Source organism: Fistularia commersonii, chromosome 5, assembly GCF_037954325.1.
Source record: "Fistularia commersonii isolate RoL2024-O1a breed Wild chromosome 5, RoL_Fcom_v1.0, whole genome shotgun sequence".
NCBI lineage: Eukaryota > Metazoa > Chordata > Actinopteri > Syngnathiformes > Fistulariidae > Fistularia > Fistularia commersonii.
Window position 1 is genome coordinate 1,080,541 of NC_141288.1, and position 15,501 is coordinate 1,096,041.

Here is a 15,501-nt window from a genome sequence, read left to right on the forward strand (position 1 = left end):
CCTGCATCGGAAATCTTCGCGGAGGTAAGATCTACCGCACCGTCAGTGGTGCCGCTGAAATTATAGCTATTCTTACTCTTGTAGAGGAACAGGCCGGCTTCGGCGAGGTTCGTGTCGGACATTGACGGTTTTATACCGCCGAACCCCCTCATTCCGTAGGGCGGGCGGCCATATTGGTAATGGTCATCGCGATATCCGAAACGGTCTTCGGGCAGAGGAGTGGCGGGTTGCTGAGAAGTGCAACTTCCGGCAAACGGGAGCTTATAGACGACATCGCAGCACACCGCTCTTTTCCCCGCGGTCAGATCCACCGGTTTGCCGTCGTCGTCGGTGATTACGGCGGTGACAACTTCCGAAGCGGTGGCGTCAACCGACACCACGGTGTTGAACGGTTTAGTTGTGCTCAGGTCAACGGCTCCCGCCATAGCCATCGTTCCGGAAGTTAATCCGTTGGCGACACAACCTGCGAGGGAACTAGGCGCCACGGCGACGGGGACGGTGACGCCGCCTACGTTCGATCCGACCGATAGGTTGATGGGGATCTCGGCGCTGCCGTGAGTGGACGGCTGCGAATCGACGGGTCGATATACTATTTGGGAAACGGGCTCAAACGATCTGGTCTTTGTCAACTGAAGGGGAACCGAAGACGGTTGGGAGGTATCTAAACTGTCACATCGCTGGATCGTGGCAGAGCAGGTTACAATGGTAATGCTATCGGTCACGACGGACACGGTGGAGGATTCGGAGCTGAGATTGACCACAGGCGACTGTATGGCGCTGTTCTGTCGCAAAGGATCGATCGCGACGGACGGGCGCCTCGAGTCCGGCCCGGCGGACAGGTCTACCCCATTCATGTCAGACTCTGCGTCTACTTTCATGGTCCTGAGGTCCACCACCTCGCAAGACTGAAGGGGCTGTCCACTTTGCGCCGGAGACTGGATTTTAGGTTTTTCCAAAGAGAGTGGGATACCGTTGGCCCTCGGTGCTGGCACCGGGGGAGGTGTCCTTTCGTGAACCACGGAGACAGTGGTTCTTTGGACCTCCGTGGTAACCACTTGAGAGATGACGTTGGGCATCACCACGGGCGGCTGCGCGGAGGCGGATATAGCCTCGATAATACGACAAGAACTAGATACGTGCTTTTCCGGGCTGCAAATCTCTTGACTTTCAATGGACTCGGTTACTCTTGTATATGCCAGAGGAACTCTCGGCGTGTGAGGAGGCGTCTGCTGAGTGCACGGCTGAGGCTGTGGCTGTTTGTGGTGATAATTTTGGGGCTGCGCGTGATGGAAATCAGATGACGGGCTCGACGGAGCTTGAGTTGAGAAACTGTCCACCGGAGAGCTGGGCTGGGACGGCAGCGTGATGACCACGTAGGTGTCCCGGAGATTGCTGGCATATCTCGGAGAAGACGGAGACTTCGGCGAGACTTGAGTTGGCTTGGTCTCAGAAGAGGGGCTGAGATTCATGGCCACGTCAGTGGAACACGTTTGGAGTACGGTAGGTCTCGGGGGATGTGGAGCGTGAGCGGGCGAAGAAGGCTGCGATCCAGGTTTCGGGGCTATCGGCGGCTTGACGCCGTGTCCTGGTCTGTGACTATCCCCGATTCCAGATGAAATGCTTGGCTTTGGCGGAACGGGGGGCGGACCGTGAGGTTTGTACGTTGGCGTGACCGCTTGTCGAGTGGGCGACGCTTGAGCCGTGTCTGACCTGACCGGGGTTGGTGAAGCTTGGGGCGGAAGAGGAACCGGAGCTTTCCTGGGAAAAACGGTTGGCTTTGGTGGGGTTGGAGGAGGCGGTGGTGGTGCAACAGGTACATCACCATTTTCCTGAGAATTAGCCCTGCGCAAGACATTTGGCTTCGGGGGTACGGGCGGGGCGGTTGACACGATGCTGGGAATACTCGTTGTGTACTGGGGAACAGTGGGTAGTGGAGACACGGTGGCGGTCACCTGGGATGGCGTTATGGGCGATGGACTGGATAGGTCAACAACATCAGAGTGGGACACTGTGACGACGGCGGCGGCGGCTTCTTGCGGATCCGATTCGGCCGACGGAGGAGCGTCACGAATCCCCGCGGCGGCTTCGGTTTCGGCGGCCGATGTCGCGTCAAGTCCCTCGGCTGCGTCCTCGTCCTTTCTGACCGAAGGTTCCTCGTCAGAAGACAACTCTCCCGAGGAACACTGTGTCACCCTTAAGTCTGGAATCGGACGGAGCGCCCTTCTCGATGCCATATCTCCTTCCTCAGGATGCTGCTGTGTCGGACTCGTCCCGGGAGTGAGTACTCTTTTCATGAGCTCCTCATAGGCGGTTTCAGCATCCAACAATGGCTTCCCATCTTTTCCAAATGCAACGGTACTGCCCTCGGAGAAGGTAGTCTCAGCGGGTTGCAACACGATCTCTGGGTTTGTGCTTTCTTCTTTTGGTTGCATGTTTTGATACTCTTGTTCCAGTTGCATGAATTCCTTTCTCTTTTTGATCATGTCCTCGTAGACCTCATCCGGCGACCTCAGCTTCTTGGGCTGAGTGGGAACAACGATCTTTTCCGACTCACCCAAGTCAGAGGTGGAATTTTCAATCAGAGACGCATAGGCGTAATCTTCAATAAGCATACCGCCATAGAGGGATTCCTTTTCTGGTTGAATATCACTTTTCTCAACCGTTGGAGACTTGGCCCTCAGCATTATTTCTTCATAAGCCTCATCAGCGGATTTGAGAGCTTTTTTCTCCGATTTATCAATAATTTGACCGTCGGTCGGGGAGTGAAGAGACACCGATGTAGGCAACGTATAGCTCTTTTGAACAGCTGCAATCTTTGACGCAATCATTTCAAACCCCTCCGGATCTGATTCAATACTAGGAGAGAAATCCGAGCAGGACGATCGTCTGATCTCCTCCATTTCCGCCTCTTGCCTCAGTTCTTCGGTAGGCGAGGCGTCCTCGATAGGCGAGAGATTGCTCGGCGGCGTCTTCGGATGCTCTCGCCTCCTCTGGCCTCTAATGTCGTCTTTGTCTTTCTTGGACTTCTTCCCTGAGCCCTTCTGCTTCTCTTGCTCCCTGAGAAGCTCCTCCTCCTCCCGTAACTCTTCTTCTTCGGAGGAGTCCTCGATGGTCGGCAGCGTTTGCCCCGCTTGTCTGTGCTTGGCCTTCCTGTGCTGTTTGCTCTCGCTGGATCGGATATGGCTCGGGCTACTACTGTCGCTGTCTTCGTCGAGCGAGGACAGCGACGTCGGGGACGTACCGGGAGTGAAGCTGGACGCATGTAGGCTGGACGACCCCTCGCCTCTCGACTTGTCGTCCGGGGAGTCCGTGAGGCTTTCCATCTCCGGCTCTGCGTTATCGTCGGGTACGCTTACGGGGCCGCTGGCGGCGTTCAGCTCCATTGTTTGGAATTTGCGAACGGCCGGAGTGCCGGGCTCTTCTCGTTTTGTTTCCGGACCCACTTCTTTGGCCGTTTCCGCTTTGGCGAGCGAGCAACTGAGGTCTTTATTATCTTCAACATCAACTGGACTTATGGTGCTGTCCTTGGTGAGTCGTCTTCCTTTCCCAGATGTGCTCTTCTCCACCAATTTCCTCCTCTCCTCCTCCCTGATCTTCTGCCGGATTACGTTTTCCTCATCGGACGGAGAAGCATCCTCATTCTCACTCATTTCCATGATCTGTTTTCGGATGAAATCTTCATCGTCCCCGGACATAGGGCTGTCTTTTCCGAAGCTCTCGCTGCTATCTTCAAGTGAATCTGCCTTGACCTCCTTGGGCACAAGGAGCCTTTTCTTTGTGCTACCTTTGTTATCCGTCTCACAAACTTCTTTGTCCTCTTCCGAGCTGGGCGAATCGGGCGACAGAGGAATAACTTCTAATTTGCGCCTGGTCTTTGCGCCGTCAAACCGCTTGTCCTCGCCATCTTTCGGCTGCGTGCTTCCCTCGGCCTCCAGGATGGGTAGGACTGTGCTTTCCAGCTTCGCCAGGTCAGAGGGGCTGGTGGGACTGCCCTCTTTGGTGGCCACTTCTCCAGCACCAGGCTCTTTCAGCATCTGAACCTTCTTTACCTGTGGCATGTAAACAAAACATGTTATCACCGGCAGCATAAGACCTCTAATAAAATACTTTTCCCCAAAACATTTTAGCACACAGACGTAATGGCTTGTACTCCAGTTTTGGCTCAAATATGACGGGATATTGAGTCCTCAACCAGCTCTATCAGAAGAGAAGGTCCCTGGACCCCTGGTCGAGACCCCACATTTTTTCAGCCCTTGGAGCACAATCCATTTGTAACTACCGGCAACCGCTGACATACTACCCCTAGTGCTAGACACTTTGGTCACCTCAGCAGTAGCATCTCCATCATTCGGTTTCGCCACGACGACATCCTCCTCCTTCGCACCCGGGTCCTGCTCGCCATCTACAGCGGCGGGGATTTTAGGTTCTGCTACGGGAAGCGAAGCTACCGACGCGCACACGCTTCTGTTTTCAAGCGCGATCTTTTCTACATCAGATTCCGGCGCGTCATCCCTGCCACTCGCCTCGGATACCGAAATAGATTCCTGGATCTTGCCGGTAACGCGCAGCGACTGAACTTCCTCTTTGTCAACTTTTTCTTCCTTCTCTGCGACTGACGCGTTCCCTCCTGCGAATTCCTCGGGGTGTTTCTCGTCAACGCCTTTCGGAGGCGACGCCTCTTTTTCCATTTCGGGTCGAGTTGCGCTAATTTCGTTTGTCTGTTGTGAGCTAGCACCTGTCTGGGTCTGGATGGGTGAATCCTCACAAGCTCCATCGGTAACTGGAGTCTCGCTAACGGACGTCACCAGCTCTTCACACTGAACTGACTCCGGGAAGTCGATCTTTTCGTGCTCTTTGGTCTCGGGCGTCGGGGGAGTGGACGTAACCACCGCTTCGTCACATCCGTTCAACAAAGTACCTCCTGGTTTTTCTTCTCTTTGTGCCGCGCCTGCAGATCGTTTCCCCTCAAACGACTTCTCCGGCGATGAAATGATCAGATCGGGGCTTTCCTCGGCAGCTCTTGGTTCTCCCTCGGCAAGGACTTCCGTCTCTGCTTCTGGAAGTCCTTCACTAGCGGCCTGGAGGACTCCTTCTCCTCCTTCTGATTTCTTTTTCTCATGACAAGTGTTTTGATTTTCAGAGGAAGCCCCTTCTGGGTTTGATTGTGCCTTGCTAAGATCCTCTTCAAGAGGTTTCTGCTTATTTTCCTGATCGGTTACTTTCTGCTCCTGTGCCATCGCGACGTTCTCCTCGATCCCTGCCTTTTCGACATCCCTTTCTACAACACTCTTCTGCTCTTCCACCGTGAGTTTTTCTTCATTCCTCACCTCAGCAGCCTCCTCGGTCTCACTTGACTTTTCCTCAAAATAGCTAGCAATTTGCTCCGAATGGGTTTTGTTTTCTTTCTCCGGAGCCGAGGTTTCGCTCTCAGCCGGAATGTCAGGAATCGGTGTTTTTCCCTGATCGAGGGAGGCGAGCTCCTCCACCTTCACTACCGGTTTGTCTTCTAGTTTATCAGCCTGACCTTTTTCCTCCGCAGCCGAGACAGGAGCGTTAACTGCGACCACCGAGGGACTCTTACATTCACTGCCCTTTTCCAGCTCTCCTCTGAAACCCTCCTGGAGTTTAGGGGCTTCGCTTTTATCGGAGTCGAGACTTAAATTCGTCTGGGCCTCCACCGGAGGAGGCGAAGCATCTTCTGTGAAGGAGTGCGTCTGAGGTTCTGCACGGACGCCTGCTGTTGCTTCGTTTTCCACGACGAGAGCAGCATTTTCTGGTTCTGTTTTGGGGCCGAGGCCTTCGGGTTCCATATCCGAAGGCGCACCGGATGGATCCTGACGCTCTCCCTGCACCTGTGCTTCCTCTGCAAGAGGTTTAGCGGTGGCATCATCGGCGTCAACGCCTTTCCCTGTCTCCTCTGCTGCTTTTGTATCTGTAAAATCTTTAATTTCGCCTGTGACTTCTTCAGATACGGATGTCGGTTCATCTCTACTGGACCCTACCGGACTCGCTGTCACCTCTGGAGACTTATCTGGGCTGGGTTCCACTCCTGCATCTGCTGGCAGGGGAGTTGCGCTTTCACTCCGTGCAACGTTTGGATCTGGGTCTGCTGCTACGCTAGCAGGTACCGCTTCACTGTCTGAACTGGCTTGATCTGCAAGGTTTGGATCCTGGCTTTCCACAGGGAGCAGGGGGTCACCGGTCCCTTTTTCAGGGGTGGCCTGCTGTTGCTCAAGAGCCGGGATTTCAGCACTCTCTGCTTTCTGCTCCGGCTCTATCTGGAGATTCACCTCATCCTCTGAAGCTGCCTGTTTTTCCTCAACTACTGAGATTTGCACAACATTAGATGGTTCCACATCAAGATGTGGCCCATCCTCTCCGATACTCTCAGAGGCGGAAGTTTGTGGATCGCAAGTTTGGGCGGCATCTCCGCTCTCTGGATTGGAAACGCCTACAGGCTCGGAGGTCGACTCGTCCCGCGGGGGTTCCTGAGCTTCCCGAGGAGGCGAACTAAGAGACGGAGGATGGTCACGCTCGTGTGAAGCGGCCGTGGTCGCGGACGCTACCTTGGTCTCGGAAGCCGGCAGGGACGGGTCTGCTGCTCGCACTACAGGGACACTAGCTACAGCTGTGGGGTCAGGGGTGGAGGAGGGAGCGGGAGCCGATTCCGTCTTGCTCGATGACGCCGGCGGCGGCTCGTCTCCCGGCCGGCCGGACGCCGACCTCTGGGTCTGACAGGTGAGGCAAAGCCATTCTTTCTGCAAGATAAGATCACAAAACAACATCTTTTCCCATCAGTCTTGTAGAAAATGAGGATCCATGTGTCGCGGAGCGCTCGCGAGGGAATCACCAAAATCCTTCGACTTGTTTTTAATCCCGTCACGCAGCAACATGACACAAGACGCCCCATGCAGTTGAGTATTACTGTAATTTACTGTAGTGTTGAGCACACCTGAATAGAAAAATAACAAAATCTGTGTGTACATATTTAAAGCATACATGTCTAGAGGCCGCAGGTGTCCATGTTGGAACATGAGATATTCACACGCAAACATTTTCCTTTTTACTTTTAATTAAACACATAGCGGTAGCATCCACAAATCCGTACTGGAAATGCTTTTTTTCCCCTAAAGTCGTCGTGTTGGGAAATGAACGGCTTCACGGTCATTTCATTTGTCCGATAAATTTTTTGGCGGCGTGAAGCTCGTTGGCCCAAAAATATCCATAAACTTGCCGCGTCGTTGTTTAAGTCCCCGTGTGAAAAAAGTAGCTGCTTATACTCCGGAAATGACGATAGTTATGAATATACCGCCTGTTTTTTACATGTGCAGCATGAAAGAGGCAGGAATCTGCACGTCCACATTTCAGTGGGCTATTTGCATCTATGTGGATTTTTTTTTATTTTTTTATTTTTTTCCCACAATACAGTGTGTTTGCGGGCGGGTAAAAAAATAAAAAGATAAAAACATAAATTAATAACACCGGTGTGCTTCTTGCATCATCGCATCGCATCCCTCCACAGGGACTCTGCTTCCAGAGCGTGTTCTTTAATGTCTGCATTAAATATCTAGGAAGGTGCATTTCCATCAATATTCACTGCGACGTGGTTTCCGTCTCACACCAACCCTGACGCACATTAACCAGCAGCGGCAGATGATGAAAACTCAAAACAAGCAACTGCAGATAATGAATGATAATGTCAGAATAGTTGAGCCGCAGGAGCAGGCTAGCATCTCATGGTAGCTGCTCTTCCACTTTAAGTTTATTTTTCCTGTTTTACTGATTTGAGGTTGTTGTCCGTGCCCTCCTGCGCCTTTTTCAGCTGGTATTTTCTTCTTTTTATCGTTTGTTTTATGTGTTTCGTTCCCCGCCGCACAACGCAGGTTGTGTAAATTGCTTCACAAATAAAGTTGATGAAGATGTTAATGATCTCCAAAGCGCTCCAATACCGGATTCAGCTGCCGTGCAGGGCGCTAACCAGAGCAAACCGGGGTTCGCGTCTTACCGGAGGACACTTCGGAGTCCCTAATTTCTGTTTTCAGAGGCCCGATCACCGCCGCCCATCCCTGCGAAAGCATTCTGCAGGCTTTCCTTTAGCTCCACGACTTCAGCCGGGGCGATGACAGCCAATAGGACGGGCTTAAAACCCGGCTTGGGCCGTGCAGTCCGTCCGGCCTCGACCTCTTCAGAGCCTGTCATCGCCGATGTTATCAAGACATCCAGAGCTGGCGGTGAAAGCCTTTACCGCCCCCGCGCTCGGTCAAGTGAGTTTCTGCAGCCGCCGCGAGGAGCCGTGACATTTCCTCCCGTAAATGAGAGAAAACTCCACGCCAAAGACGGGGAATTAATTAAAGCGCCGGCTGATAAGTGGCCGTCCGAAATGTGTTTTCTCCTGACATTACGTGCCTCGCGGAGATTCACGCTGTGAGGCTGACAAGGCGTTTAGCGTTCGGCCCTGATCCTCAGCCAATCAGAGATGCCAGGTTTCGCCCGTAGCCACCTCTTTTTTTTTTTTTTTTTTGTTTATTTCTTTTTTATTAGTTTGTACATAGCGGGCGCAACTCCACACCTAATTTATTTTCAATTAACAAGGGCAACATTTAATGGGAGGATTTACCGCAATTATCTTTTTATGTGATTTTTAATTGAATGTGTGTTTGGGTTTAGGACATAATAAGCAGCTGACGGCTCCGGGGATCTATGAAGCCTTTCTTTCTCCGGTTTCCCCCGAACCGTGCGATCAAACCGAGACGGTCGAGCAAAGAGATCTTTTTTCCTTGGAGGAAAAAATTAACCGGACACTGTTTCTTTTAGGGGAAAGAAACAGCTTCCTCCTTGGGGGAAACATCAGGACCTTTACATTTCCATCAGTGGCATTTGAATGGTGCGTCTAGTGAAGACCAGTCGGCAGGTTTGAGTCCATCAAATAAGGACACTTTGGTACGGAACTGGTATTTAGGACAAATCGGTCCAAGGGGTAACACAGATTTCACGGAGTGGACATATCAACTCAAGCTCGGACTACTAGTCGTCACAAAACATCAGATGACCGCCAAAGATTGGGATAAACTCCGAGCTACATTTGTTTGACCTTACGTTTGTTCGTTATCCGTACCACTTGTCCGGCGCTCAGAGTCACAGACGACCTTCCACCTTCTCCTTCACACGTCTGGACAATGCAGGGTCTTCAATCAACCTCCTGCATGAGTTTGGACTGCGGAGAAACCAGAGGAACCCGAGGAACCCCAAGCACACACAAGGAGAACGTGGAGATTCGGAAAGGCCACCTTGGGAACCCAGCCGGGGACCTTCTTGCTGCTTCAAGGAGCATCTATAACACTTTCTTGGCTTGCGAGCTCCTTTTACGATGACCAAGTCAAAATCATCCACAGTACATTATTGGCATACATGTCGGCCATTCGTAGCGTGCTATTTTACCTTTTTATTCCCCTTAAGGTTTATATTTGAAAGAATATAGGCCAATTATAAGCGCGTCCACTCACAACTCGGCTCTGCTTATTTTCAAAACATGTATTCCCTTGCACAGCAGCATGAACATGTTTGGCACAATATAATTCTGTGCATTTTTGGCCATTGCCCTACGTCGCACGTGTCAAACTCAAGGCCCAATGTGGCCCACCATGTCCCGCGAGAACGTCTTAAAAGTTCTGTCTTCAAATCAAGAAGTCGAACGCTTGCATTGGCCATAAACTGCATTTCCTACAATGCATGCCGATCATGTTACGAAGTGACGGCATTAGAGTGCACATCAATACCATTTTCAACAAGTGGAATTCAGAAATACGACGGATTCCTAAATATCCGGGCAGAGAAACGTTGATGCAGATGGAAGGCTGGTTCAAGAAAGATAAGAGGGCCAATAAATGTTTGTGCTTCAAGGAGAAAAAGCATCAGTTGTCCAAGAGTACAATCTATGTCACGGAGCTCGGCATGCTAATGATGGCCTTCCAGAAAAACAACAAATTGATAATGATTTCTTTCCTTTTCACTTAGTTTGATAGTTTGATTATTGATTGATGGAATAATGTGGGTGTCTTAATCTGACAATATAAAATGATTTATGTTGTAAAAGACTACTAATAAACTAGTAAACGTCATTATTTTTTTTCCAGATCGAGATCTCGGATTGGCCGTACCGTTTGTCAATCAAGAACGTCAATGCCGCAGCGGGGAAGGATGCTAGGCTAACAGCTAATTTGACAACATGCGATCTCCCCACGCTACCTGGTGCTGCGGTGTTTTCTGTGGCTCGCGTTGAGTCCGTTTTTTACGTTACGCATTGAGTTTATTTTGACCCGTCCCCGATCTATAACCCATCCTTCAGATGCAATATTAAATATTTTGCCTTCGATAATAGTTTGACCCGACGGACTGAAGGAAAAAACCTCGGTCCGCTTCAGGGGAGTCTATCGACTGGCTTTTTCCTTCAAATTCATTTCGGAGGCTGCAGATGTTTCAAATGTTTCCTTCCCAAAAACCTTCACATTCAAAAAAAAAATCATTTATAAAAAGGGGATCTGCAAGGATGAAGGGCGTTTTTTTTTTTTTCCAGGAATATAACTCGGATACCGCGGCTTTCGCATCGCCGTGACATTGCCGTCTGCAGAGCGCGGCGAGGATGATTCATGAAATCGTTGCCGCCCTACAAGGACGTTTTGCGGCATCGCACGGATATCAGCCACAACCGACAACGACACGGACAAAATCCGTCTGAAAGCGTGGAAGGCTTCGCAAAGGGAACGACGCCTCGACCCAGATGACGACTCTCGCGCGACTTCAGACGCGGACCAATTTAGACGGATCCGGCAAACACGCCCGATTTCTCGACCGAGCGGAACCGCCTCTCCGAGCGCAGAAACCCAAATAGATACAAGCACATATTGAGAGATGAGCCGGGTTACGGTTTCCCAGCTGGGACTTGGAATGACGTGAAAGCGGGCGCCGCTCTTTGATTAAGACACAAGATCCGGCGAGAGCTTTAAAGCGACTAAATTTAGGACCTGGCGCGGCGAGTCGGAAAGGAAGAGGATCCAGCGGGGGATCGGAGTGACGGGCGGGAGGAGAAGGAAGCCGGGAAGCGAAGAGAAAGGGAGGATGTGTTTGAAAAAAGAGGGCCGCGGAGATGACGAGATGGATGGGAGATGCAGAAGAAAGGGTCAAAGATGGAGTGACGGCGGAAGGAGAGACCGCTGACGGTCATTAAGGGTGACTCACCGGCAGTAACTGCCAGCGAGCTTAACGTTATCGCCCTGTAAATCCACCCATCGATCGCTGCGAGGTCACCGGGAGCCGCGTTTGGACGCCATCGCCGGGCGTGACTTTTGGGGACGAGGAGTCACGTTGCTTCGCGAGGTCACCGCACACACACACACACACACACACACACACACACACACACACAGGCCACCCACAATGTTCAGTTATCCATTGTCCATATTGCTTATCCTTCACCTGGGGTCACGGAGAGGACGGACCCCATCTAAGGTTCAACCTGGATCCATCACATAGAGACCCATGTCCAATGTCTTACTGCAGGGCGTAAGAAGTCCTGCAAAGACGCCCGCAAGTGTGTAAGGGACGACCATTTGGCCATTAACATTTAATGCAAATTAACTATTTCATGATTTTTTTTTTTTACGGTAAACCCTTGTTTTTTGCAGGGGTTACGTTCCAAAAAGAACCCGTGATAGGCAAAATCCATGAAGTAGAAACCTTTTTTTTTTTTTTTTTTTTTTTTTACAATTATTATACAATTAAATACTCTATTATACATTAAAAAGAAAGACCAAATCATTTTACAGGCTCAATCATTTGTTTCACAAATTAAAGTACTGTACTTTAGAAACGTTTTTTTCAACAAATAACTTCTGCACTGTACTGTCAAATCATAATTTTAATCATCAATGTGAACAGAAGGCTTCACATGGCGGAGATTAGCTCCGCCCACCGCGACCCAAGGAATTGGATTAAATGGGAGAAAATTAAAAATGATTATGAAAAAAATTGCGGACAGTTGCAACCCTTTTTGCATCCTTATTAAAACTTATCGCTGCTGTCGTCCTTATGTTTTTTTCTTCCTTCTTTATGGAACGAACGGAAGATTCATTGATTCCGTAATGCCGACCTACAGCCGCATAGCTTTTAGCTTCCCTTAGCATGTCCAGAAGTTTAACTTTATCTGCCATAGATAGCATCTTCCGCTGCCTTTTGGGCCCTGCAAGGTGCTTTTGTTGCTCCAGAGCGTTTTGTCAACATGATGGGTTTTAGAGAAACTCGAAATGGCGAGAGAATTTGCACGTGCGTCATGTAAATTTGTCAAGCTGTTTTACGTACGTGCACATATTAAACAGCGACGTTATTGACGCACAGGTAGAGAAGAAGTGGAGTGACTTTTGAGCCAATCACAATGCGGAACACAATGCACCATGCAAATCCGTGAAGTAGCGAAACCGTGAAAAGTAAACCGCGTTATAGCGAGGGATCACTGTATCGCAAAAGGCTTTCATTGTTCTGTCTTAGAACAAAACACAAATCTGAAGTATTTACCAAAATGATACTGTTTTTCATATTTGAATACCACATAAAATAAGGAAAAGGTCTGTCTGGGAACAAAAATGATTAGAAAGATGAAACATTACATATTACATGTGGTCAGCAGTGCTGGCATTGATTGATATCGGTATTGATTTTGTAAATTTGAACACGGGCCGCATTCGGCCCGCGGGCCGGACTTTGGCCAGGGTTGTTTCCAACCGAGACAATTCAGGGTCTCCGACAAATGTGTTTGGACTGTGGGAGGAACTCGGAGAACCTCTTGTTGGACTCGAACCAGGTACCTTCTTGCTCTGCCGCCCCCGCGATGTTTAAAACGAATACCGCTTTAAATAAACGTGGGCTCGGCCGCACTGTTTCCAAACACGACTCATCCCGGGCGGTTCGGAGGAAAAGTACATTTATATTAAAAGAGTTATTTCCGTCCGGAGAGGCCGACGGGAGGATGGGAGCCTCCTCAAAGTGACCCCGGGCGTCTGACGGGTCCAGGTGTTAACCGCTTTGGCACGCTATGAAACTCAGATCGAAATAGTCGCGGCCGCTCTCCGGCGCTCCGGCGCACCGGCGCCGATAACAAAAGCTGCACACTCATATCCGCCGGTTGCCCGGCAACCGTCATCAAAAAGGATCCGGGGAAATCACTTTTTGGATTTTTCTTTTCCTCGCACGCTATGAAATAAAGTACCGCAGGTTAATCTGTGCGAGCTGCTTTTCACGGAGTGTATATTTTACATCTACTGAATGTAGCTGCGTTGTACTGTTATTTAAGTGTATTCCAAATACCCTGTATAATCTTCGCCGCACCGTAAAATATGGACATTGAATCGCCGGGCGCTGCCAGGTTCTCTACTCGGTCCAACTGTAAAGCTATCGCTGAAATTAAAGTCTTGAAGTCGCTGCCCTTTTTTTTCCGCTTGATGAGTGCAGCTGAGTGGCCAATTTAATTATAATTTACCGGAGGGCCGGCGAAACAGCGCGGCATCAGCTCCCGCGCTAGCCAAAAAAGATCTTTGCTGCAATGAACGTCCAGCCAGGATAAATGTCCTGATGATGGCAATCGCCCCTTTTTGGATCCTGCGCTCCGATGTTGATGTAACTCCCATTTGCCTAATTAGAGTGAAGGTGAGGAGAGCGGCGGCGGGCCCGAGGTCGGAGGGAGCCGGCCGGAGGCCAGTAGACTGCTGGGCGGAATCGATCGATTGTTAGCCGCCGCGCAATCTCACGCTTGTCCGGCCCGAAAGCCGGAGCAGCGAGGCGGCGTTGCGTGAAGGAGTGGCGTATCCGCTCGGGTCTATCTCCGCTCTCTTTGTTCCGGAATGGATCGGTATGCGGTTGTTTTTTCCATTCGCGGTTTTAGTAAAAGCCTGCCAGCGTTGGAGTTATGACTAATTAATATTATTCAAGAAATTGCATTTCTCCATCAGACCTGTTACTCTCGGGTAAAACAAAATAAAACAAAAGTACTGATATGAAAAATCGATATGCATGGAACGGTTTGATTGCAGATCTTCATGTTCTCTCTTGTGTTTCCCTTCTCCAAGGGAGAACCTGGTTCAGCCCTGCTCCAATTTGGTTCCCGGAAGTAGCCTCCTCTAGGGGAACCTTTTAGCTTAGCATTCCCGAAGGCAGTGAGGGACCACGTGCACCTAAAGCTCCGCGTTCAAAAACAAACGACAGAAGAAGAGGAAGCCGAGGTTGACACCGTGGAGGGGGAAGGTAATAATAACCACGGGGTATCGGATGGTTGAAGGGTGTTCACCGGCCGAAGAGCCCCGTTAGCCGTTAGCTAACTCTGAACAAAATGCAGACGTTCCTCTGCAAGCCCTGGAAACCCCTAGAAGAGCTCGGAGCTTCAGTCCAGGCGTCTCCGCGGTCTGCAAGAAGTATCTGCTAACGGGCGTGGCTTTCGAGCTCCACCCATCACCTACGTCAATCGCCTTCCTACGGAAACGTAGAAAGACCCCGCCTCGGAGTCGGAGCCGAGATGGTTCCAGGAGCTGAAGGTCCACGGTCCCTGGCTCCTCTGCTGTCCGAATGCACCGAGAAACAGCATCGTTCTTGGAAAGGTTCTAGGATCTGCAGAAAGGCCTCCCTGCAATGTCTCATTCCTAAAGGTGAACAAGTAGCCGGCCTGACAATCTCCTAAAAGAAGGGTTGTCTGGTTGCAAATATGTCAAACTCACTCCCGTTTCAAAACACATCTCACTGCTTCTTACAAACCCAGCGCTGGTCCTTTGTGCAAACACTCCCGGCGAAGGCGTGAAGGCTTGGCATCCGCAGGAAAAGCGAATCTTTTCAAAACAGGGCTAAAGAGCGGGTCTGGGCTCAGATTCTAGTCACGAGAAATGGCTGCACGTGCCGGTGACGTGCAGCCAGGGGAGGCAGGAGAGGCCGTGCCTCACTTGCAGATCTTGGAAAGAAAAAATGTCAAATGAAGAAAACTAAGGAAATGGTTCTATTTATAAAGGTATTTTTCATTTCACTCCACCAGTTTTAGATTGTTTTTTATTCACAATGGCTGGATTTTCACATTTACCGAGAAGAAACGTGCGGTGAGGCTGCCGACTGTTGAGCCTCAATAACGGCTGACTGCCGGCACACTCCAGACTAACACCGTATTACTGTCTATTAAAATGTTGAAACATTTTTGCAATATGAACTACGTTTCCAGTGAACAGTGTTTTTTTGTCAACAACTGCATGTGTGTTAGAAGTTTCTTGTGCTGAGCGATCATTAAACCTTCGCCAAGAGCCACAAAGTGAGGCACGCCGTTCTCCTGCCTCACCACATGTCAATTTCTCCATAAGTACTAGACATGCAGAGGAATCGAGAAGATGTTTCTCACTTTCCCGCTGTGACATGAGATTAACAAACTAATTATAATGTGCACATCAAACTACAGAGTATAAAGTGCACGCAGATACAATC

General features: G+C 50.2%; 1 protein-coding gene across 8 annotated transcripts in view; it reads right to left on the minus strand.

Moving 5' to 3' along the window:
• The window catches only part of pcloa (piccolo presynaptic cytomatrix protein a), a 59,309-nt gene that overhangs the window by 27,985 nt on the left and 15,823 nt on the right, over positions 1 to 15,501 (minus strand). For 7 of the 8 annotated variants that reach the window (XM_086146301.1, XM_086146296.1, XM_086146299.1 and 4 more), the window contains 2 exons: positions 6,567 to 6,758; positions 2 to 4,049 (listed from right to left, as the gene is read on the minus strand). In XM_086146301.1, the coding sequence (XP_086002427.1) occupies positions 2 to 4,049; positions 6,567 to 6,758 (4,240 nt within the window). Of the gene's footprint in view, position 1; positions 4,050 to 4,325; positions 5,468 to 6,566; positions 6,759 to 15,501 lie in introns of those variants that run through there. The other variant, XM_086146300.1, reaches the window with a different exon arrangement.